This window comes from Schistocerca cancellata, chromosome 6 (assembly GCF_023864275.1).
Source record: "Schistocerca cancellata isolate TAMUIC-IGC-003103 chromosome 6, iqSchCanc2.1, whole genome shotgun sequence".
In the NCBI taxonomy this organism is placed as follows: Eukaryota; Metazoa; Arthropoda; class Insecta; order Orthoptera; family Acrididae; genus Schistocerca; species Schistocerca cancellata.
In genome coordinates, this window is record NC_064631.1 from 521,950,875 (window position 1) to 521,976,733 (window position 25,859).

At 44.2% G+C, this 25,859-nt stretch overlaps 1 protein-coding gene across 1 annotated transcript in view; it reads left to right on the top strand.

Moving 5' to 3' along the window:
• Positions 1-25,859, top strand: part of LOC126088410 (uncharacterized) — a 198,409-nt gene that overhangs the window by 17,002 nt on the left and 155,548 nt on the right. Inside the window, exon 4 of the mRNA XM_049906549.1 lies at positions 9,567-10,136. Within this exon, the coding sequence (XP_049762506.1) occupies positions 9,567-10,136 (570 nt within the window). The remainder of the gene's footprint in view (positions 1-9,566; positions 10,137-25,859) is intronic.

Here is a 25,859-nt window from a genome sequence, read left to right on the forward strand (position 1 = left end):
TTAAGAGTGCCTCCATATGCTCCACTTTGTGACATCTCTGTCGCATTCCTCTGGCTCCCAGGTCATGTTCGTATACGCAGTAACGAAGCAACCGATAAAGTGGTAGAGGCTGCTGTCTCTCTCCCTCGGCCCACTGTTCGCATGGTTCTTTTTGCCTATCTACAGAGCGTTTTATGTCGTTGTGTTGCTATTTTATGTCACACACATAGGTCTGCAGTTCAGGATAATAAATTACGGGACATAAAACTCCTTCCCTTTGCTTGGACTTCTTCCTCCGCGCCTCGTCGTTGGGAGGAGGTAATTTTACTAGACTCCTGATTGGGCACTCACTTCAGCCATCGGCATCATGTAAGTGGTGATCCTCCCCCCTCTGTGTCCTCACTTGCCTCAATCGTGCATGGTGAGACACTTTTTACTTCAGTGCCCCTATTTTAATCCGTTACGCGGCCGTTTACAACTGTCGCCTGATATACAGCGTGATCGTAATTAAACTTTCAAAACGATGTAGAAATCATACCACTGGTCAGAATGACGTCAAATGGCAGCAGAATAATGTCGGAGAAGGGGGAAAACGAATGGCAGAACGAAAAAAGTCGTGTGAAAATTGATGAATAGACGGCGCTCTGTGTCAGAACATGTAAACGAAAACACCTTTCATGCGCACGACGCATTGAAGTTAGTATAAACACGCCGGGTACACGGCTTTTCCTCCTTTCGTGTCTATGACGTTCGCCATGAGTGTTTAAACGCCGGATCGTGCTCTGCTTGTAAAGCTGAATTAAAAGAATGATGACTGCACAAGTCACTCTGCAGAAAGTCCCAACACTGAAGGGTTTTAAAAAGAGCTTTGGTTCGATGACTGCCGTGGGTCTGGAGAAAATGACCTGGAAATTCGAAAAGATGGGTTCTATTGGTCTGCGACCTGATAGAGGGAAGAAGCGAACTGATTCGACGTCAGTGGAAGCAGTGGTCACAGGAATGCAGCAGGAGAAGAGTGGTGGTGTGCAAGCATGCTGTGCACAGAGAGTTACCCAAACATTGGACATACCGGTGAGCATGGTGCGTAAAATCCCATGAAACACCCTTTGCTATCTGTTCAAAAATACCCATGTGCACGAGTTGCTTCTTGTTGACCTGCCAACAAGAGAGGTTCGCTTTAGAATTTCTTGTTCGCATGGAAGTATACAATGATTGGCCATGGAAGATTTTTCGGACAGACGAAGCCAACTTCCATATGACAGGATATCTCAATACACAGAATATGGGCAACGAAAATTCACACTCAAATCAACCAGTACGACTTCATCCTGAAAATGTTACTGTGTGGTGCGGGTTTACGGCCACCTTTTATCAAAGAGACAAATGCTTCCGGACCTCTTACCTGTACAGTCACTGGTGAGAGCTGTGTGTGTGTGTCTTGCACAGCCACGTCATTCCAACTCTCCAACAGCATGAATGTGTGGATGGGATCATTTTTATGCAAGATGGCGCCTTCCGCGCATTGCAAATCCAATTAAGCAGCTGCTGAAGCGCCATTTCAGAAATGCTAGAATTATCAGCCGCCATTTCCCTACAGCCTCGCTGTCCCGATCTCCTGATGTTAATCCGTGTGATTTCTGGCTGTGGGGCTATCTGAAAGATGTGTTCAGTGTACAGATTGCAAATGTAGCTGCATTGAAGACGCGCATTGCTCAACAGATTCTGAACGTGACCCCAGAAACACTTCGATCAGTTCTGGAAAATGCTGTTTCTCGATTTGAGCTTGTTGCAGAAACCGCTGGATAGCATATTGAACGTGTTCTGCACTGGTCACACGGAAATTAATAATATGATTTGATTTTGATTGATGCTTTTTATGCAGATTTTGGCCGCAGGACGATTAATAAGATTTTCTCCCATCCAATGCGATATGACATTACCGTGGTGGATGGGCTTGAAATAATTCTCACCTGTACACCCATGCACACTGAATAGTGCAGGTTAACGTCAAACGTACACTTCAGGCATTGTTACATGATTCATTTGTTGTCTGTAGTCGACTGCTATTAAATTAGGATGCTTACAGCGCCATCTATTGCTACATTTTGTAATTTTTTCTTCTGCCATACGTTTTCCCTTTCCTACGATAATAATCCGTTGCAGTTTCACGTTATTCTGACCAATGGTCTTATTTCTACAGTGATCTGAAAGTTTAAAATTTATTATAATCATCATGTATCTTCCCGTTTAGGAGATGAAGCCCGCTCTGTAGATCGCGTCCTTGAGTTTATAAGTGTTAGCGAGATGGCTTGGGTAATTTGAAGCTGTTTAAGGAGAAAACAACCCCCCTTCTAACGGCAGTCTTCTAAGATTTCTTACAGTTTCTAGTTTCCCTTCTTGAGCTTCGCTCCCATTTCTGCTTATTTAAATTCATGGTTTTTACCTTCACTAAGCTATTGAATGGGCACTTATCACCATAGCTGCCCCCCCCCCCCCCTGCGGGTCTGGGGTAAAAATAGGCCTGAGGTATTCCTGCCTGTCGTAAGAGGCGACTAAATAGAGTTTTAACCATTTCGGCCTTCAATGTGATGGTCCCCATTGGGTTCGACCTCCATTTTTCTAAATTCTACAGAAGTAGCAGCCTTTTGGGAAGGACACCTTACGTGGTGTATCACCGGTCCTCAGTGCACTAAGACTTTGGCACTCATCATAACGGCGTCGTAACTGCACCCACTGTTCATCAGTTTGGGCCTAAACACCTGATGGGTTGCACAAGTTACGCCCATAGTGCGTCCCCATCTGCACCTACGATCATGATGGGCTTTCCATGGCACCCGAAGTCCAGCACGGTAGCCAGCCCATTGTGGTGGGGTCGTCATATACCCTCTAGGTAGTAGCCGCCTGACAACACAGGGATCGTACTGCTGATACCTGAGCTGCACCCTCCCCATGTCAGCCAAGGAGTAGATGCCCGTCTACCTGGGGCATCAGGACTCCTGGCAACGGTCGTCCTGCCAGGTGGCTCTTGCTGAGGCTGGGTGGCGCCCGTGGGGAGAGCCCCTGGTCGGAGTGGGAGTTACTGGGGCAGACGTTTCGCAGATGAAACGTCAACATGCATCAGGTCACTCTACGGCCGCGTCTTCTAAGAGGAACGGTACTGTCTCTCTCTGGTTCTGGTACTTCTGCCTTTTCCCCCTTGGCCACTACCTGGGAGGAAGGACAGGCCCGCCGGCTTGGGGGCGAAATACTTCCCCCACTATTTAGTCTGTTCTCGGACCGATGGGGAGACGTTAGCCACCTCCTAGCCCATGTTCTTTGTACAGCATATCGAGGATATCTTCGGAGAAATCGAGGCTCTTAGTGAAATGCGTTCGGGGTCCATTCTCATAAAGAGTACCTCCGCTACACAGTCGGCGGCGCTCCAGGCATGCAACGGATTAGGGGACATCCCAGTGTCCATTGTCCAACATCTGGCACTGAATGGGACGCAGGGGATTATTTTCCATTGGGACCTCATGCTGCAATCAGATGAGGAGCTGAGGGCCAACCTGGAGCGCCATGGCGTGCATTTCGTCCGGTGAGTCCAGCGTGGCCCCAAAGACCGCTGCGTTGACAGTGTTGCTTTTATCATCGCCTTCAAGGGGGATATTCTCCCGGAGAAGGTAAGGGTGATGTGCTACCGGTGCGATGTGCGACCTTACGTCCCACCTCTTATGCGATGCTTTTGATGTTTGCGCTTCGGGCACATGTCATCATGGTGTGAAGCTGAGCCCCTTTGTGGCGATTGTGGATGTCCTCTTCGTGAGGGACATACATGAGGTGGTGACCTCGGTGCATAAATTGTCCTATCCTCCACTCGCCTAGATCTTTCGACTGCCCTGCATATCAGAAGGAGAAGAAGGTACAAGAATTGAAAACCTTGGATTGTCTGTCTTATTCTGAGGCCAGGAAGAAACATGACCACCTCCATCCCATGATGTTGACAACGTCGTTTGCTTCAGTCGTGTCCACTCCTTCCACAATATCCTCACCCCTGTCCTGTCCCCCCTCCACCTCCTCACCCCATCTGGGGTCTATGCCTCCGCCTCCCAAATCCCTCCCTTTCAAATCCTCCTACCTCGCTGTCCCTGCCCCCACTGCCCCTGCCCCCTCTGCCCCAGGGGTAACCCTTCCTCCGCCTCCGCCGCGTCCATCAGGGAAACGTTACGGACCCTCGCTTCCGAGGACCGGCGTTCCAAAAAGGACCCCGAGCGTGAGGGCTTTCTTTGGGTTCAGCCCCCACAGCCCATCATCTCTGTGACTCATCGGTCTTCCAAGAAGGCCTCAAAGAAGTAGTCTTTATCCCCCTCTCCACCCCAGCGCGTTTCGTCTGATGCTCCATCTGACAGTCGCTGCTCCTGGCCGTCCTCAGTTTCGCCGAATGACATAAGGCAAGATTCCTTGCTTAAATCAGATACCTCGAAAGCAAAACGAAAATGCCAGTCCCAGCAAAGTTCACGACTAGTAATGCCTCAGAATCCACTCTGTTAATCATGACATAAACCAAACCTTGGCAAAGTTCGTTTTCCATTCGCGAACATACAACATTTGGAAGCAGCATGAAAGTGGTCTTGTTATATATAATGTTGCAGACAAAATCTATAAATTCTTAACGTTAAATAAGACAGAGCATTTACATCAAGATTTTGGCACAACTGGGCAACCTGAAGGTGTCCTAAGATAGAAATCGGTAGTAACACAGTTAATTAGTACTAATACAGCTGAGGTGATATTCATTAACAATTGTCTCAATCAGCTATGCTGCTAGACATGATCAAAATTAAGAATACAGGTAAATATTTGTGCGTGTCAAAATTGAGGGCAGCTTAATTCTCGTTCACGTGGTATTTCCTCTATGTAACACATTCAGAACCTTTAAATTAAACCTGACTTAGTTGGTAACTGGCCTCAAATTACGTAATACCTCATGTGGCACAGAAATATTTTGCATGTCTAAACACACAAATTTAGGACAAAGGTAAAGGTATACAAGAAGTGCTGTTGTCCTAATAGGTCTATTGGTGGGATACATTAGTTCTGGCACCTTGTCGCGGTCTTTTTTGACATACTGGGTTGCAGACCGTACCATCTTTCACCATCTTTACTGTGCCCTGGTCCAGACTTGATCATCGTTGTCTTGTATATGGCTGACTGGCTCCTTCCACCCTGCTAGTACTTGCCCCTCAATGTGTGTCACTTTTCTCCCTCGGGACCTCCATCTACACTTAGTTCAGTCCACCACATGCATTTCCTCCCATAGACCCTCTCCCTTGGATGGTGCCTAGACTACGGATTAGAATCCACCTTTTTCAGGATCTCTCTCGCCCCCCTATTTCCCAGCGTCTTTTACGTGCCAACCTTGTGTAGTTTCGGGGTGCCACGATGTTCTACACTGATGGCCCTAAGACAATAGATAAAGCGTGTCTTGCCCTAACGTCGCCTACTGGCGTAGAAAACCATTTATCACTGGGATCTTATAGTGACTGAAGGCCTGAAACTTTTACATGTACAGTGAAGAAAATAGTTTTTTGACTTCGCAATTTTTTCCTTAACGTGCGTTCACTAAATGTAGCAGTAAATACTTCCCCCGTCTGTCTGATACATTCGGCCGAACATTCTGGGCACCTAATTTTATAAACCCCGATTACAATAATAAATGAGTCATTTACTCATTGTTTCGCAGAAGACGATTAACGGAGCTACCCCGAGAAAATATTTGGGAATTAGTCTGTATAAAAAAGACTTCGCTTAATTACATGGAAAATGCCTAAAACGGAATCTCAACTCTTATAAGCTCACGTACCTCAGATCTGGGTGGAGGTGTCGCCCAAGTTTGCAACGCAAACTTTAGCAACGTTAATATGAAAATATTTCAATAATGCTAGTCCCCGATAAAATTTTTAAAATAAAGGTCATAGGATCCTTCACAAAAAGTATAAAAATGTCGCTTGAATCACATGTGCTAAGACAAATGACAGAATTTATTGCTCTGGAAAAAACGGATTCAGAGAGAAAGTACATAAGGCTATAAAAAAAACGGAATCTACACTAAACTTCCTGTTACTGAATTTAGTGTCTTTAATTTAAGCCTGCTATGCATTCATTCCTTAAATCCACACCACGTTTGCCTGCATGTGTCAAATATCACCCCGCCACTAATTACAAGCAGCAGGCGGTAAGGAATTACATTTCTGAAATTTGGTAGGAGAGCTTGGTAAATTCATAATAAAAGTTTCTTCTGCTCTTCACCCCTTTCCAACACTATTCGTGCCATAGACAAACGCTGTATTCTTCACACTACGTTCACTGTTTTCATTCATCCATGTTCTCTAGACCCTTACTTGAAATATCTTCAAAATTTCGCGGCCCTGTCAACAACTGTGTAAATATTAATTTTAATAATTAACAGCCTCAGTTGCACTGGTTGCCTAGACTTTACCCAGGTTTCAGTCGGGATAACACAACCTTCTTCAGAATAACAGGAACTAACGTCTTTCCATAGTGGACATTCTCAAGCTAAAACCACAAATCCGTAAATTATCGTCAGAATATGAAACTTACCTGGAACTGCCTCGGTCCCACTTCGCGACCGCGATGCTGCAGCCACGAGTGCTGTACTGGAACTCAAAAACTTGAAAACGATAGAGATGATATTTTTCCTTCCAAACACACACACATATTGTGTTAATTATAGATGAAGCAATTAAAAGCAAGACAACAGTGCAGCGAGTAGCTGAAAGCTCAAAGCAGAGAAAAAGTAAAGAGGCGTATGAATTGAAAGAGCGCAAGTCACAGAGCAACAACTGTGTGTCTGAGTTTGCGCGTTGCCTTCTGTACTGACATTTAGGATCTCTAAATAAGGATATGGTCTAAAATACTTGAATTTTCTCACAAAGCACACCTCAGATCATCAGTCACCAAAAGATCATGTTTCGATCATTCACAATGTACAGTCGTAGACCAAACGAGCGAGACCTCTCGACTTTTCGTTATTCTGATCCGCACAGCTTTGAAGTCTGCTACACAGCATAACACGCAAGGCGACGAAGTGCTACCAACACACTATGCACGTTCGCTCAGCTGATGTGTTCAGATAGCTAGCATTGGAGAAACTCGCGCTTCGAAGACTCCACAGCTTCGTCTGCCACCTCAAGTATAAGCCAAACTGTTGTATTCACACATCTGTGACTGTGACTCTGATTTAGATCTAAAGTTTGGTTATGGACAATACGTATGCTCAGATTGCGACTATAACATCATAAATAAAGACAAGGGGAAATGAATTAGTCGTCCATCCACAAAATCAAATATATTTTAGTTATTCTTTCTTAAATGAATTGCGCAGAAAATCACACCAGAAGTGAATAACTTTAGTAAAACCAGATGATATTAACAGCTTGCTGGCGCGGGTTAGCCGTGCGTTCAACGGCGTCAAATCGCGGACCGCGCGGTCAGTTCGAATCCTTCCCCGGGCGTGGATGTGTGTTAGGTTAGGTAGGTTTAAGTAGTTCTAGATCTAGGGGACTGATGACCTAAGCAGTTAGGTGGCATAGTTCTCAGAGCCATTTTTGACCTTGGAGGTAAATTTTCTTTACATAAACGGTCGTATGTTTAGATTGGGTCGACACAGCTCACTTTTTTACACCACCAAGGGACCGTACACCGCAGGAATTGCGATGAATTTCCGCTTGTTATGTCCACCCGTACTCGAGGTAGACGGGTTTTAAGGGTTGGGCAGACACACAGTCAAGAAAGTGAGACTGGTAGGATTCAATTTTTACCGATTTACGTGACGAAATCCTAACAACGAAAATAGCTACCACAGTTACTGAACGTCAGGGCCGCATAACAGTTTCCCGCTCCTCTTTATTCGCAATGTTCCAGTTGCAGTCGATACAGCAGCAAATTAATCGTAGCTACGCTTTCGAACCAAATCACGTTTACCGGAATGCAAATAAAATCCATTTGCCTATACGCGTGGTAATTCAGATCCCACTATTAATGCCACCGCGTTTTAGATGTGCGAGCATTTCCATTACTAGCTACCTTAAGGAACATTTAGGCTAATGAACGTTTTCTGGCTGTGGCTTCTCGAATGGGGAATTCTAAACATTGCAGAATACGTTTGGAAGCTACGTCGCCGTTTATTTCCTGGGGTGGCGCAGAATTATCCTACTAAATTTATTCGATAACAGTATTTTGTTATTTCGATAAACATCCAGAATGAGTGTCACATAAGCGGTGACAAAAGGTAGACAATTCATGTTTTTGAGTCCAGAAAACTCTATGTAACAAACTGCAGATCATTTTGCCATTTTCATTGCGAAATTGCCGGCTTATTGATGTCTGGGGTAATAAGAGTGCTGTTCGCCTGGGTTGTCTGCTTAGTGAAAGGCGTTTGCTACAGCAAGGGAGGTCTGGTTTGTTTTCGGTCCTAATCTCGATGGAGGCAGATAGACAATCAGTAAAGGAATTTTAAGAAATTCTCGCGCCCAAATACGTTTTATTACTACCTTTATTCTGTAATGACGCCCTGTGAATTTCTATATGAAACCCTTGTAGAATTACATACTTGTTACTGCCTACTTTTTCCGCTTCTGTCAATAATTGAATTGACTTAAGTGTGGCACTGAATGATTTTTAACTGAATTTAGTTATGAATCTTCTCTCATTGCTAAATTTGCACACTTTAATGGTAGGTCAGCAACGTTAATCCAGTATGACTGGTCTGAACGATGATATAGACAATTTCGCGGCCGAATGCGCGTAATATTTTGCTAATTCGTAACGATCTGGGGTACTTCGTCTTACTAAAACAGTTATCTCGATAAGCTGAAATTCATTTTTATCAGTACAGTTCATACTAATTAGCGTTTCTAAAGGTGTTGTGGTCAACACACTAATCAGCGTTAATATAGTCTTACACATGATTGAAAAGAGTCTGACAAATTTCGAATGGTTCTTCAATTTCACGCCTGTGCATAGTATGTTGGTAGCACTTCATCGCCTTGGCTGTTATGCTGCGTAGCTGACTTTAAAGCTGGGCGGGTCAGCATAACGGAAAGGCGAGGGGTCTCCACGACAGTACCTTCCGGCCTTAAAAACGGTACTGTTTTTCATATCTTTGTAAAGAACAAAGTTAAAGAAAGACAATCGCGCTGGCTAAAGTAGTTTCGTGTCAAACTTCATTTGCTTTTTACACCTTTGTCGTTTTTTCTTTCTTTATGTGGGGTGTTAAAGATAAATGACACAGAAATGTATTACGTTTTGCAAAGTTTTTCATTGAAGTTGTCAAGCATGTATGACATTAGTTTACGAGGTTGATTCCATTATATTGCCACTTTTTTACATCACTGGCTAGGTGGTAAGGTACTTAGCACTGAATACCTCATTTTTCGGGGTCACTCTACGGCGTAGGGAGATCAGTGTGCCGTAGACAAGGTCGTCTCAGGCAGAGTAAACGCACAGTTTGACATTTTGTACTGATACTTTTTGTATGCTTCGAACTTCCAATGTATATAACTTTCATCTTGTTTTATACTTCACAGGCAGCCAAGTCGTGGTTTTATATGGCGGGCAACGTGTTCGGTGCGGCGGCTGGGGCGGCAGCTAGTCGAGCAGCAACTCTGGCGATGAATGGCAGGGTGATGAGCAAGACAGGAGAAATAGTGCGCAAAACTCTCGAAGTCACCTCAGCGGTTGTCAACGCCACTGGTGCTGGTATCGGGGCCACCAGCCGCGGTGAACGTGTAAAGAAGGGGAAGGCAACACCTCTAGAAGTGTTCCAGTTCAGTGCCTCACTGCTGTTTTTAGCTCACGCCACTGTCAGTTTCCAGACAGCTTCAAAAATAATCGAGGACATACAGAAAGGAGTAATCGACAATTTTGAGAGGAATCTGAGAAGCAATAGGCACAGGAAACAGTTGAAGTTGGGAAAGAACATCGCAGGTACTGGTGAGGACCTGGTGGACGGTAATGAAAGAGTTATTAGGGGCATCCGCAGCATTGATAACAAGGATGATTTCTTAGCTGGAATGGTCAGAGCAAGGGAAGACTTTGGCGGCCACAACGCTGTTTTTTCTGAAAATGGAAACATTGTCGTGAATGGTGGTGCAGAGGTACATCCAGAGCAACTGTATAAACGGGGCAGACAGAAAAGCGGAGAAATCCTCTCATTGGCGAAGCAGGCATCACGGGGTAAAATATCTGATGCCATTTTAAAAGCTAGTTTTGACACTCTAAGAAAACTAACTTTGCAGGCCCCTCTGGAAGGAACATATCTGAGGACAGCAATGTAGTGGATGCAGTAAATAAACTGACTTCACAGCTGCAGCTGCGAATGCCAAGGATAACCATAGGCAGAAACGAGGTTATGCTTATGCTGTCAGTTGTGGATGAGCTCACAGTTCTGGTGTGCTCGAAGACACACAATAAATATGCGAAATGTTGGCAGCTTAATTGGAACCACGTAAGCAAGCTTGTTGTGGAAAACAGCGATACATATGACGAAGTTCTAAATCTTGAAAAACAGATACATAATTTTGTAGATCAACGTCACTTCAATCTGGTAAACGGTATACAAATGGCCAATGTTTTCATGCATTTCGTTTTTAGTGTTTTCAATGAGTACAAAGATCACATTGAGCAACTGATAACTGGTATAGAGAAACAGAAGGCAAATGAGATGTTCTGTGAAAAATGCAAGCAGGCCATGTGATATGTAAGAAGCTATATTTACTAGGTTTGTGAACTTTCATAGCTGAACATTAATAGTTACCTATACATGATGACTACGTCAATTGGAGAACACACAGTTCGTACTGTCTCGTTACAGCAGTGTAAATGACAGAATTGTTTTAAAATGAACGAACGTCTGCAGTTATTATGGAGGGATGATAAAGTTTTATCTTGCGATATTTTGTATATTGTTTAGTTAGGTCTTCACCTTAGGTAAAAAATAATGTTAAGTTCTGTGCTGCAGTTGGTGGTTTGTGAAGTGTTAAGGCAGGCTTGTACTTGTTTTAAGACAGATGCAGCATTTGAAACGTGGCTTGGTAATGAAATCACGACAATAGTAGTAGTAATGACAACATTTTCTGTCATAAAAGTTGCAATAGAGTATGATGGGGTAGCCAGAGTTTTACTCAATTTGTTCGTTTCTTTGCAGGAGTGTTTTTATTATCATTACTATTATTACTGTTATTAGTGTTATTATTTATATTATTATTATTATTATTATTTCTTTCTATTCTCAGACGTTATGTCTGGTCAAAAATGGACAGTGCCGCGGACCTTGATCAAGCGTGACTTCCTTTTAACTGTATGGTATATGTTATATTGCATTTAGGAACTTTCGGGTCATTGAACATGTATCAATAATTACAGATTTTTGTAGTTGTATATATATGTTTTGATGTAGCTGTATTGCATTGATGTACTGGTGGATATTGTGAGGTATGACTCCTGTAGTTGATGGTATAATTGGTATAATGTCGACTTTATCCTGATGCCACATGTCCTTGACTTCCTCAGCCAGTTGGATGTATTTTTCAATTTTTTCTCCTGTTTTCTTCTGTATATTTGTTGTGTTGGGTATGGATATTTCAATTAGTTGTGTTAATTTCATCTTTTTATTTGTGAGTATGATGTCAGGTTTGTTATGTGGTGTTGTTTTATCTGTTATAATCGTTCTGTTCCAGTATAATTTGTATTCATCATTCTCCAGTACATTTTGTGGTGCGTACTTGTATGTGGGAACGTGTTGTTTTATTAGTTTATGTTTTATAGCAAGTTGTTGATGTATTATTTTTGCTACATTGTCATGTCTTCTGGGGTATTCTGCATTTGCTAGTATTGTACATCCGCTTGTGATGTGATCTACTGTTTCTATTTGTTGTTTGCAAAGTCTGCATTTATCTGTTGTGGTATTGGGATCTTTAATAATATGCTTGCTGTAATATCTGGTGTTTATTGTTTGATCCTGTATTGCGATCATGAATCCTTCCGTCTCACTGTATATATTGCCGTTTCTTAGCCATGTGTTGGATGCGTCTTGATCTATGTGTGGCTGTGTTAGATGATACGGGTGCTTGCCGTGTAGTGTTTTCTTTTTCCAATTTACTTTCTTTGTATCTGTTGATGTTATGTGATCTAAAGGGTTGTAGAAGTGGTTATGAAATTGCAATGGTGTAGCTGATGTATTTATATGAGTGATTGCTTTGTGTATTTTGCTAGTTTCTGCTCGTTCTAGAAAGAATTTTCTTAAATTGTCTACCTGTCCATAATGTAGGTTTTTTATATCTATAAATCCGCTTCCACCTTCCTTTCTGCTTAATGTAAATCTTTCTGTTGCTGAATGTATGTGATGTATTCTATATTTGTGGCATTGTGATCGTGTAAGTGTATTGAGTGCTTCTAGGTCTGTGTCACTCCATTTCACTACTCCAAATGAGTAGGTCAATACTGGTATAGCATAAGTATTTATAGCTTTTGTCTTGTTTCTTGCTGTCAATTCTGTTTTCAGTATTTTTGTTAGTCTTTGTCTATATTTTCCTTTTAGTTCTTCTTTAATATTTGTATTATCTATTCCTATTTTTTGTCTGTATCCTAGATATTTATAGGCATCTGTTTTTTCCATCGCTTCTATGCAGTCGCTGTGGTTATCCAATATGTAATCTTCTTGTTTAGTGTGTTTTCCCTTGACTATGCTATTTTTCTTACATTTGTCTGTTCCAAAAGCCATATTTATATCATTGCTGAATACTTCTGTTATCTTTAGTAATTGGTTGAGTTGTTGATTTGTTGCTGCCAGTAGTTTTAGATCATCCATGTATAGCAAATGTGTGATTTTGTGTGGGTATGTTCCAGTAATATTGTATCCTTAATATGTATTATTTAGCATGTTGGATAGTGGGTTCAGAGCAAGACAGAACCAGAAAGGACTTAATGAGTCTCCTTGGTATATTCCACGCTTAATCTGTATTGGCTGTGATGTGATGTTATCTGAATTTGTTTGGATATTAAGTGTGGTTTTCCAGTTTTTCATTACTATGTTTAGAAACTGTATCAATTTAGGATCTACTTTGTATATTTCCAATATCTGTAGTAACCATGAGTGGGGTACACCATCAAAGGCTTTTTGGTAATCAATGTATGTGTAGTGTAGGGACCTTTGTTTAGTTTTAGCTTGATATGTCACCTCTGTATCTATTATCAGTTGCTCTTTACATCCTCGTGCTCCTTTGCAGCAGCCTTTTTGTTCTTCATTTATAATTTTGTTCTGTGTTGTATGTGTCATTAATTTCTGTGTAATGACTGAAGTTAATATTTTGTATATTGTTGGTAGGCATGTTATGGGGCGATATTTAGCTGGGTTTGCTGTGTCTGCTTGATCTTTAGGTTTCAGATAGGTTATTTCATGTGCAAGTGTATCAGGGAATGTGTATGAGTCTGCAATGTAACTGTTAAATAATTTAGTTAGATGTGAATGTGTTGAGGTGAACTTCTTTAGCCAGTAATTTGCTATTTTATCATTTCCATGGGCTTTCCAATTGTGTGTAGAATTAATTGCTCCGGTGACTTCATGTTGCAAAATTATCACTTCAGGCATTTGTGGTATCGTCTTGTATGAGTGTTTGCTTGTATCCACCATGCATACCTGTTATGTTGTACCGGGTTTGACCATATGTTGCTCCAGAAGTGTTCCATGTCTGTTATGTTTGGTGGATTGTCTATTTTAATGTGTGTGTTATCTATTGTTTGGTAAAATCTCTTTTGGTTTGTGTTGAATGTTTGGTTTTGTTTCCTTCTATTTTCACTTTTTTTGTATCTTCTAAATCGCTTGGCAAATGCTTGTAATTTCTGCTTCTTTTCATGTAATTGCTCTATTGCTTCTTGTTGTGAGATTTTACCTAACCTTTTTCGTTTTTTGTCTGATATTTCATTTCTTACAAATTGTGTTAGCTGTACGATGTCTTTTCTCAGTTTTTCTATTCTGATCTGTAGCCTGTGTTGCCATGCTGGTTTTGTGGGTTTCTTCTATGTGTTGGTTTGTTCTGATCTCTGCCTAGTGTGTATATTTAGTGTAGTGAGTGCTCCTATATAAACCAGTAGTTGTAACTCTTGCATAGTTGTGTTTTCATTTATTTTGTTGTGTATGATTGTGTTGATAGTTTCTATTGTTGTTTCGACTTGTGGGTTATTTGGCGGTCTATGCAAGAATGGTCTAATGTCTGTATTTGTGTCTTTGTATTCTATATATGTCAGCTGAAATTTCTCTTCTATATCCAACACGTGTGTCTCTTCGTGTTCTATTTGTGCTTGTTCTGGTGGCTGTCTTAAGATTTCGTTTTCCTCTGATTGTTTAATTGATGCGTGTTGGTCTTTGTTTGTTTGCTCTGGTATGTTTGAGTCCATTACTGTATTTTCTTCTTCTTCTGATTGCACATTATTTTGTTCCAGTATTTGTTGTACTTGTTGTTTGATGATTTCTAATTCTGACAGGGGTATCCTGTTATTTTTTATTATTACGCGGATCTGATCAGCTAGTCGTTGTTCTGTTAAAAATTTTAATTCCGGGTATCTGGTTATAAATGTTGTGTATACTTGTTATCTGTATCCAGTTGTGTTGGTTCCTAGGTTTGTTGCTTGGTAATAACAGAACATGAGGTGTCGATTAACTTCATCTGACCATCTCATCCTCTGTCTTTGTTTTCCTTCTAGGGTGGTTGCAGGAAGCATATCCTGCAAAACACCTCTATTTGGATTTAAATCGTTTTCCAGTTGACTAGCAGTGTCGTTACCATTGTGGGCGGGCATAGGGTTCAAGCGTCGTCCCCGACCATGACGGCGCTTGTCCGAGGCTTCTTTAGTTCTGTCCTGAACCAAGTAATCACACTAAAAGGGGGGTTAGCCCTATTAGTGGTTTGTTCTTTTCGTCGCCTTTTAAGACTGGCAGAACATACCGGAGGCCTATTCTTTTCCAGGGCCTCCACGGGAATTATTATTATTATTATTATTATTATTATTATTAAGCTTTTTGTAGCGGTTGTTTTTGGTTACTTAATGATTTACGGTAAAATATATAATTTCTAATTTACAGTAACAAGTCATTTACTATCACAGTGTTTTGTCTGTTCCTGCCCACCCACCCCCTCTGACGCTTTGGATGCGGACGCACTGGCAGACCTCTTCCAGGCACTCCGGCGCCCATTCCTTCTTGTGTGGGACTTCAGTGCCCACAATGTGCTGTAGGGCTCCGCTACTACTAGCTCCAGCGGTCGGCTGATCGAGCGACTCGTCCATTCTGAGGATATCTGTCTTCTGAAGGCGGGCCAGATGATTTACTTTCCCACAGCTACAGGGTCTTTTTCAGCTTTAGAGCTTTGCTTTAGTTCCTCAGCTAATGCAGATTCAGTTCAGTGGGAAGTGGCTCCAGATATACGTTCTAGTGACCACTTTCCAGTGTGGATTCGTCTGCCGCCTAGGACAGTGACCAGCAGGAGACCACGCAGGTGGATGATACAAAGGGAAAACTGGTTGCAGTACAGTCGACAGGCGGTTTTTCAGCGAAAGGGCTGTGCACGGGAGGTGGTGGCCCATAGCACTCGGGAGATCCAAAGGGCTGCCGCAGAGTCCATCCCCAGATCTAGTAACCACCTCGAATGGCGGTCTCTACCATGGTGGAATGGCGACTGTCGATTGGCAATCAGGGCCAGATGGACAGCTATTCGGAACTTCAAACGGTGTCCAACTACAGACAATCTTCATGTCTTCAGGTCTGCGAGAGCACATGCGAGGCGAGTGATCAAAGAACGGAAGAGTGCTTCCTGGAGGGAATTCACGACATCAATTAATCGGTCCACTTCCGCTGCGCACGTTTGGGAAATAATAAGACGGATTCCATGCAAGAGTAGTCCACATCCCCTTACGGCCTTGTCAAATAGTGGGGTCTTGGTGGACACGCTGGAAGAGATGGCTCACGTTTTAGCTGAACACTTTTTTACTGTTACTAAGTCATCCAGACAAGCTCCTGCTGTTCAGGTATTCAGTCGGACTGCAGAGATGAGGAAGCTCAATTTTTTCTCGCGTAATGAAGAGGTCTACAACCATCCATTCTCCATGTGGGAACTGGAATCAGCTTTATCTGCGGCCAGAGACACTGCTCCAGGACCTGATGAGATCCATTATACCATGAGTCGTCATCTGTGACCTGAAGCGAAAGGTTAGCTCCTCTCTCGTATCAATCAGATATGGTTTGGCGGACAGTACCCCACGACTTAGAAGGACCTAATCTTAATTTGATTCTGGAAACCAGGTAAGGACTGGAGCGCCCCTAACGGTTATCGGAGTCTCGCCCTTACCAGTTGTATGGGTAAGACTTGAACGCATGGTCAACTGCTGCCTCGTCTGGCTGCTCGAGTCCTGAGGTTAGCTGAGCCGCTCCCAGTGTGGTTTCAGGCGCTACCGTTCCACTGTTGACAACTTAATTCTATTGGAGATGGCGATACAGGAGTCTTCCTTACGCCGAAACCATTTAGTTTGTGGGTTTTTTGACCTCGAAAAAGCATATGACACTACACGGAGGTACAACATCCTTCGCCAACTTCATGAACTGGAACTACGTGGACGCCTGCCGCTTCTGATCCAATCGTTTCTCGAGGACAGGCGTTTTCAATATCGCATTGGCGATGCCATGTCTGATTGCTATGTTCAGGAGAATGGTGTGCCACAGGGTAGTGTCCTCTGTGTCACATTGTTTGCCATCGCTATCAATGGCATTTCCTCTGCAGTCAGGAGCCCTGTCAAATGCTCTTTGTTTATGGATGACTTAGCAATCTTTTACTCTTCCTCCGATCTGACGACGACGACGACGACGACGACGACGACGCAACAACTACTGACCATTAGGAGGCTGGAAACCTGGGCCCAAACAACTGGTTTTTGGTTCTCACCTGAGAAGACTGTGTCAATTTTAATCGTGCTCGTCGGAGTTTTAACCAACCAGAGCTTACAATGGGGGGGACCGTATTTTACTTTTTCTAGACACAGTGCGCCTTTTGGGTATATTATTTGACTAGAAATTAACACGGCTCCCACACCTGAAAGACCTACGAATAAAAGGCTTCCGGTTGTTGAACATTATGAAATGAAATGCTTCGGCGGAAGAACGTGGGGAGCTGACAGTTCCCGCCTCCTACAGTTTTATAGGGCATTTGTTCGATCACGCTTAGACTACGGCAGCATGGTCTACGGATCGGCCCGTCCTTCCTACTTCCGGATGTTACAGATGATGTCCACTGGCATTCGGATATCGACTGGAGCCTTGCGACCAGCCCGGTTCAGAGTCTGTATGCAGAGGCTGGTGAACCACCACTCTGCATTCGGTGACGCATCCTTTTGGCTCGACAGATGCTGAAAATCTCAGCGTCACCCCAGTCATTGGCATTTAGTTCAGTGATCCATACCGCCTTCGAACGCCTGTTCAGGAATCGGCCCCAAGCGACCCAGCCATTTGGTATACGTACTAAGGCCTGCCTCAATATCTCTCGGATATGAAAATACACACCCAGAGATAGAACGCACTGCCGCCTTGGTGTCGTCGGAGGCCCAAAGTGGCTTTAAGCTTGACGCACTACCCGAAACATTGTACTCCAGATATAGTTTTTACAACTTTGTTTTCGTCTATTTTAAGTATGGACCATAGTTTTATCGCTATTTATACAGATGGATCCGAGGTATTAAAATCCATGGAGAAGAAATAAAAACTTTGAGGTTTGCCGATGACATTGTATTTCTGTCAGAGACAGCAAAGGACTTGGAAGAGCAGTTGAATGGAATGAACAGTGTCTTGAAAGGAGGATATAAGATGAACATCAACAAAAGCAAAACGAGGATAATGGAATGTAGTCGAATTATGTCGGGTGATGCTGAGGGAATTAGATTAGGAAATGAGACACTTAAAGTAGTAAAGGAGTTTTGGTACTTGGGGAGCAATGATGGTCGAAGTAGAGAGGATATAAAATGTAGACTGGCAATGGCAAGGAAAGCGTTTCTGAAGAAGAGAAATTTGTTAACATCGAGTATAGATTTAAGTGTCAGGAAGTCATTTCTGAAAGTATTTGTATGGAGTGTAGCCATGTATGGAAGTGAAACATGGAAGGTAAATAGTTTGGACAAGAAGAGAATAGAAGCTTTCGAAATGTGGTGCTACAGAAGAATGCTGAAGATTAGATGGGTAGATCACATAACTAATGAGGAAGTATTGAATAGGATTGGGGAGAAGAGAAGTTTGTGGCACAACTTGACCAGAAGAAGGGATCGGTTGGTAGGACATGTTCTGAGGCATCAAGGGATCACCAATTTAGTATTGGAGGGCAGCGTGGAGGGGAAAAATCGTAGAGGGAGACCAAGAGATGAATACACGAAGCAGATTCAGAAGGATGTAGGTTGCAGTAGGTACCGGGAGATGAAGCAGCTTGCACAGGATAAAGTACCATGGAGAGCTGCATCAAACCAGTCTCAGGACTGAAGACCACAACAACAACCAAGCATGGAAATGATCTCGGTTGTTCCTGATAGGGTTTTTAAAGTGCGTCTTTCAGAACAAATTACAAATTACGATTCGGAGTTATATGGCATTCTAATAGCAATGGAGAGGGTTCACAGACATTACCGTAAGAGTTTTCTTGTCTGTTCCGACTCCTAGTGCGCTGCAAGCGCTTCAACAAATGTATCCGGTAGACCCCCTGATTCAGCTCATCCATGACTGCTGACAGCAGCTCCAGCCCCGTGGCAAGGTGGTGATCTTTTGCTGGGTACTTGGCGATGTTGGGGTACAGGGTAACGACATGGCTGATAAAGCTGCCAAGGAAGCATGTTTGCATGGTGCTGTTCATCAATGTCCCATCCCGTTGCACGCCATTATCTCATTTTCTGGCAGTTATCATGCTTCAGTGGGAGACTGAATGGTTGCAGGTGTCGAACAACAAACTGCGGTCGCTCAAACCGACCACAAAAACTTGGCGGACTTCGTGTCAGCCTTGCCGCTGGAAGGAGGTTTTGATTACCAGACTGCGCATCGGGCATAGCCCCTTCACACATGACTTCCTCATCTGCGGGGGGTTGAGGATCCACCTTTCTGCGAAGTTTGTGGCATGCCACTTTCAGTTCAGCATATTGTGGCTACGTGTGTCCTGTATACTGATAATAGGCCGGCCCTTGGTCTCGTTGGAGATCTGCCTACCTTCCTCGCAGATGCCGATACCAGTGTTAAAAGTGGTGAAATTTTGTGAAATACTAGGCCTCATCCCTAAATTGGTGGGGAAGGTCGGCAGACTTTAGTACGTTATAAACTGCTCTCTATGTGGGGACAGCCTTCATCCCCACCCATGAGATTTCATGTTGACTTTTCATTAGGGCGCTGATGATCGTGATGTCGAACGCCCCCTCAACCCAAATCAACAACATCCACGCCTCGAGTGAGATGGAATTATTTTGCTACTACCGTGTTGCTTGCTGCAGGCATTTCCTATGAAGTTGCGATGGTTCTAAATTCCGTCATATATTGATGTTTGGATATTTTTGTTGTCCAAAAACTGCAGTTTCTTGGGACATATTTGACACACAAGCTGCTGCTACACCAGATTGCATTCCAATATGCGGGTGCAACATTCAAAATACTTAGACGTCCCGAAATACGGTACAGCTACTTTATGTACACTGGACTCTCCTGTACGCGAGTGCTGTCTTCTCGTTTGGTTTCTCCGTTACACACCACTTAGCAACAGATCCAGCCTTACAACTATCGATAGAAAACCTAAAGTGGCTTCCTAACTTCATTATTTGCTTTCCCAGAAGTACTACAAATTTCCATAAACGCATGAATATTGCGGTCATTATAATTACTGAAACCATTCATGTACACGCTTTTGCATTCTTTAAACAATACGTCACTCAATTTACTTCTAACAGATGCTGAAAGCAGTAAACATCATGCATGTAACATAATTTGGGAACATCAATAATTTCACTATCAAATTTTGTAGTCACGGTGTGATCAAAACGTTCCAATAACATTTTTGGTCAAATTTAAGCTGTTGGGTCACAAAATGTTCCAATAAAGAAAAAAGAACTACATCACGCGTAGAGAATTCAACATTACATACCTGACGAGCTGAAAACATTTCATAACAATACTGGGCAGTAGCCAGCGAAGGTATCAGCTGTTGTCTCAGCATGTATACAGAGCGGCAAGTCACATATCTAGCTTTTTGTGTCTCTTACTAGTGGAATATCTATTAAAGTTTTGTATTTTTCTATTGAAGTTCAACCTCACATTTTTGACAGTAAATTCAGGCTACCTGTAGCGCAGTTCTCATTATTTATTAAGGCATGACCATCCCTTGGTGACACTTCAGGAGTGTAGCAAGTTGCATATCTAAGCATTTGTCTGCTGTCGTTCACTTCTTCAGTATGGCATCTTGAACATGGGAAGAATATGTGCGAGGTGCCGGGGTGGAGAAGAGTTTGAACCTTTTTAATTCTGACGAATTTCGAATGAGAACGAGACATGTACTCGACCCCCTCTTTATCTACCTCCTAATTATGTGCACAACGGTAATGGAAGGAAATGATGGTGGAGCCTGCTAGTTGGTAAAATAAGTGCATACTCATAATAATCTCATAAAAATCGTAATCTATTCAGACAAGAAAGAACATTATCACAGACAACAGGAAGAGGGATTCTATGTATGTCTATGAAATGATACGCGGATTAAATATTGCAATGAGATTTGTCATACATCGGAACATAAAGCCACATGATTAACGATACAAACATTAGGTCAAAGGATAGGATGTACCGAACTGAGAATAAGAGTTGGTTCGAGAACAAGGTGCCCCTACTCTGTGATGCAATAGCTTGACGATAACGACTGGAGGTCCAAATCAATCAATTTTTACTCTCCCGACTATATTGCAGTATCGCGATTAGTAGTGAGACCTCAAATGGGATCACATGGAGGAAACAAGCAAGGGGGAGTAGTAGCAAAGAGAGTGCGCGTGCTGCTGAGGGCTTCAGTATACAAATGATAGATCCTACAGTGCCGGAGCCGCAAAATACTTTACCAATCCTGAAATGTCCCAAGTGGTCGGTAAGTAGCGTTCTGCTGTGCAGCAACTCTGTTTCAATCCCAGATCCCGAAGACTGTCCGAGAATTCTAAGTTCTGCCGAAAAAGTGCGACTAAGTCGCAAGACTGTCCGACTCCCACGAAGATAGATCCCGAATCTCTGCACCCGCGAAACGCAAGAGCGGGGCCAACATTGCTAAACTCCCTACTCTCCTAGAAAACCGGGAATCAGCATTCAGTGCTGATTCCAAAATTCCCCACAAACTGTCTCAGAACATCATTCGCGCCAATAGCGACCCTTCTCTCCAATTTCGAGCAGCCTATTATGATGTCAACTAGCCTCTGTTTGTTGACCAATCATGCCTCTGCTATTCAGCTGAGGGAACTGAACGTGCCGTTTCACCGGCTACGAAAACATGACTGGACTACTAGCCATCCGGCGCAAGACAGTCGCATCCAGCAGGGCATATTCCACCAGTATTCTCAGAATCAGGAGGACAGTGCAGTCAGTCGGTGCCAGGAGTCTTCATTCCCGACGTGCCGGAACGGTAAAAACACACACACACACACACACACACACACACACACACACACACACACTCAGACTCACTGCGGCGACACTCAGATGTCTCGCAGGTCGTTTCACCCTGCATACAGTAGACGAAACTCGACCGACGTCAGTCGTTCCACCAGGCGCTTAAGCCCATTGTACGAACCCCTCAGAATTCGGGGAAGTGCAGCACCCAACGGGAAATGCAGAGTGCCGCGTCCTCCGATGCTCGCCTCACACAGGGAAGTAATCCAACATGCATAGGAATCCAGAGAAAAGTATTTTTGAGCTCTCAGTACACTCTTACAATAACCTTATTCGGGCTGTTACTACCGTGCAATAACATAGAACACGAATGAAATTGATGAAAATGAGAGGGCGACATCCAGAAGAGCGCATGGAACCTCTCATAGGTGCCTACAGTACTCGGATGCAGGAGGAGCAGGCTGCAGTTTGCGAAAAGCTGAATGCATTTCTGGCAACGGTCAGCCGCCTTCAGGCTGCTACGTTGGGGTATAGCAGTTGCGGAGAATCTGGACGATTGCATGCCCCCCCCCCCCCCCCCAGAAGTAAGGTGTTCCACGCGTGCACTCGGCTGCTGAGGCTCCTTCCAGTGTACCCACTGCGGCGGATCTGCCTTCACAGCAGTGTCAGTGGCGTGTGTTCTCATTAGCGTCAGTCGAGGTGGAATGCTTTCGGGTGGCGAGTTAACAATAATTAATAACATTAATAATAATAAGTCATAAATCGTCGGAGGAAATAGGAATTGTTGTAAATACTATTCGCCGTCTTTCACGAGAGCCTGGAAACTAATTCCTTGGGCAGCGAGAAAGCGATGGAGAACATACCGACCATAGTTCTCAGTTTGCAAGTCCACATGTTTGTCCAACCCCTGGAAAGATATGTTTCTATTCTCTATTCGCTCAGCAGCGTCAGGACTAAGATTATAAATGAATATTTTTAGTTCTAATTCGTATATATATATATATATATATATATATATATATATATATATATATATACTCCTGGAAATGGAAAAAAGAACACATTGACACCGGTGTGTCAGACCCACCATACTTGCTCCGGACACTGCGAGAGGGCTGTACAAGCAATGATCACACGCACGGCACAGCGGACACACCAGGAACCGCGCTGTTGGCCGTCGAATGGCGCTAGCTGCGCAGCATTTGTGCACCGCCGCCGTCAGTGTCAGCCAGTTTGCCGTGGCATACGGAGCTCCATCGCAGTCTTTAACACTGGTAGCATGCCGCGACAGCGTGGACGTGAACCGTATGTGCAGTTGACGGACTTTGAGCGAGGGCGCATAGTGGGCACGCGGGAGGCCGGGTGGACGTACCGCCGAATTGCTCAACACGTGGGGCGTGCGGTCTCCACAGTACATCGATGTTGTCGCCAGTGGTCGGCGGAAGGTGCACGTGCCCGTCGACCTGGGACCGGACCGCAGCGACGCACGGATGCACGCCAAGACCGTAGGATCCTACGCAGTGCCGTAGGGGACCGCACCGCCACTTCCCAGCAAATTTGGGACACTGTTGCTACTGGGGTATCGGCGAGGACCATTCGCAACCCTCTCCATGAAGCTGGGCTACGGTCGCGCACACCGTTAGGCCGTCTTCCGCTCACGCCCCAACATCGTGCAGCCCGCCTCCAGTTGTGTCGCGACAGGCGTGAATGGAGGGACGAATGGAGACGTGTCGTCTTCAGCGATGAGAGTCGCTTCTGCCTTGGTGCCAATGATGGTCGTATGCGTGTTTGGCGCCGTGCAGGTGAGCGCCACAATCAGGACTGCATACGACCGAGGCACACAGGGCCAACACCCGCCATCATGGTGTGGGGAGCGATCTCCTACACTGGCCGTACACCACTGGTGATCGTCGAGGGGACACTGAATAGTGCCGTCATCGAACCCATCGTTCTATCATTCCTAGACCGGCAAGGGAACTTGCTGTTCCAACAGGACAATGCGCGTCCGCATGTATCCCGTGCCACCCAACGTGCTCTAGAAGGTGTAAGTCAACTACCCTGGCCAGCAAGATCTCCGGATCTGTCCCCCATTGAGCATGTTTGGGACTGGATGAAGCGTCGTCTCACGCGGTCTGCACGTCCAGCACGAACGCTGGTCCAACTGAGGCGCCAGGTGGAAATGGCATGGCAAGCCGTTCCACAGGACTACATCCAGCATCTCTACGATCGTCTCCATGGGAGAATAGCAGCCTGCATTGCTGCGAAAGGTGGATATACACTGTACTAGTGCCGACATTGTGCATGCTCTGTTGCCTGTGTCTATGTGCCTGTGGTTCTGTCAGTGTGATCATGTGATGTATCTGACCCCAGGAATGTGTCAATAAAGTTTCCCCTTCCTGGGACAATGAATTCACGGTGTTCTTATTTCAATTTCCAGGAGTGTATAATATAGTGGTAAAGTTCCACACGCACAACATTGCAATATTCATTACATTCATACTGACAGTACATTTGTCTATTCTAAACAGCGCAATGAGCAGTTCAGAGGCGACTTCTACTGCAAGTTACTATTAAATTGTCTTTCGCCATGCCTTCTGCTAATCAGAATAATTGCTCGTCACGAAAGTGGAAAGATCAGTATCAACAATTGCGACGCGTATTTGTTAACCTCACAGGTGGCACATTAACGGTTATTTCCACGAAATCCAAGCAATCCAGGACGGTGTACAGTCCTCGCGATTTCACTTCCTATTGTTACTGAAAATATACGTTTAGGAACAGCCTGCCTCTGACGTCATGCAAGGCAGCGTGCACTCCGGTGTTTGGCTGACGCGAATCGTACAGTGGCTGGGTGCCAAGTGAAGCCTAGTCTTGTGTCGGGCTGTATTTATATATGTGGTGCGGCAGATGGCCAAGGGAACACCTGCTGTCACCCGCCCTATGCCCACGGTAACAGCCTCTAAACGGCCGCTTTCTCCGACACATATTTTATAACACTGTTGTGTATTAATTTAGAATTTTAATAATTTTTGTGTGCATGTGGTGAAGCTGGTTAAAATTACAGAAAAAATTTTAGCTCGCCTGCATTTAAACTTTGCCGTCTATAATTTTCAGAACGGAATTGACAGAACCTGACCTCTGAATTACATCCCTAAGAGACTTTGTATTTGTTATTTACATCCAGGCCTTGAAATTTGTTTTATCTCTATTATTCAGCAGGTTTCATCACGTGCTGTAACCAGAACTGTTAAACCTGCAGGTTACACTCTTAGACAGCTTGCAGTTTAATATACTAAAGCACATGCTAGCAAAGTTTGGAAAAGCGACTTTAACTTTTAATTCCATTCTTAGATTATGGTGCAATACTTACGTGCTACGCAGACACGTTGTAGTGGCGTGGCGCTACTAACAGTGAACTGGGGTAACTCTTGGCATACGTGCTCGCCTCTATCTTTCCAGTGATACATTCCATGTTGCGCCACAGTGCCAATGTAGACTCAGACTTCCTGGCCTCGCCCATTCGCCCTGTTGGACAACAGTTGGCTATTCCTTAAGTGGGTTCTGAGCAAGCACATGTGAACAGGTCCTTGCTAATGTCTTGGTACGCCGTTTGTTCTGGACTGGAAAGAAAGCGAATTTGCACTCTGTGTGTGTGTGTGTGTGTGTGTGTGTGTGTGTGTGTGTGCGCGCGCGTGTGCTGACGGTCTGACGCAAGGTCTGGAGTCAATTTTGTCAGTGGAGCCTGCAGGGGGCACTATTCTACACCTTGTGGTTCACGTTGGCACAAATTATCTGTCGCAAGGGGTTCTGAGGGCAACCCCAGTTCGTACAGGCAGCTGGCGAATATGTTGAAGGATGCTCATGTAGGTTCTGCAAGCAGAACAGTTGTTCCCGCAGTTGATCTGGGTCCTTCAGTTTGGAGCCGAGTGGAGGTTCACAGCCAAAGGCTTGGCCGACTGTGCAACAGCCTTTGCTGCAGATTCCTAGACATGCTTTGCAGGGTGGGGTTTTGTGGGATTCGGCTTTATAGGTCAGGAGTGCACTACAGAAAGGAAGAAGCTACTTGGGTAGCAGAGCACTTGGGGAGTGGACATGGAGATTATTCAGGGTAGGTGGTAGTTTCAGGTACTCATGCGAACCACTCGCCAATCGATACGCAGAAAGGAAAGCGACTGTA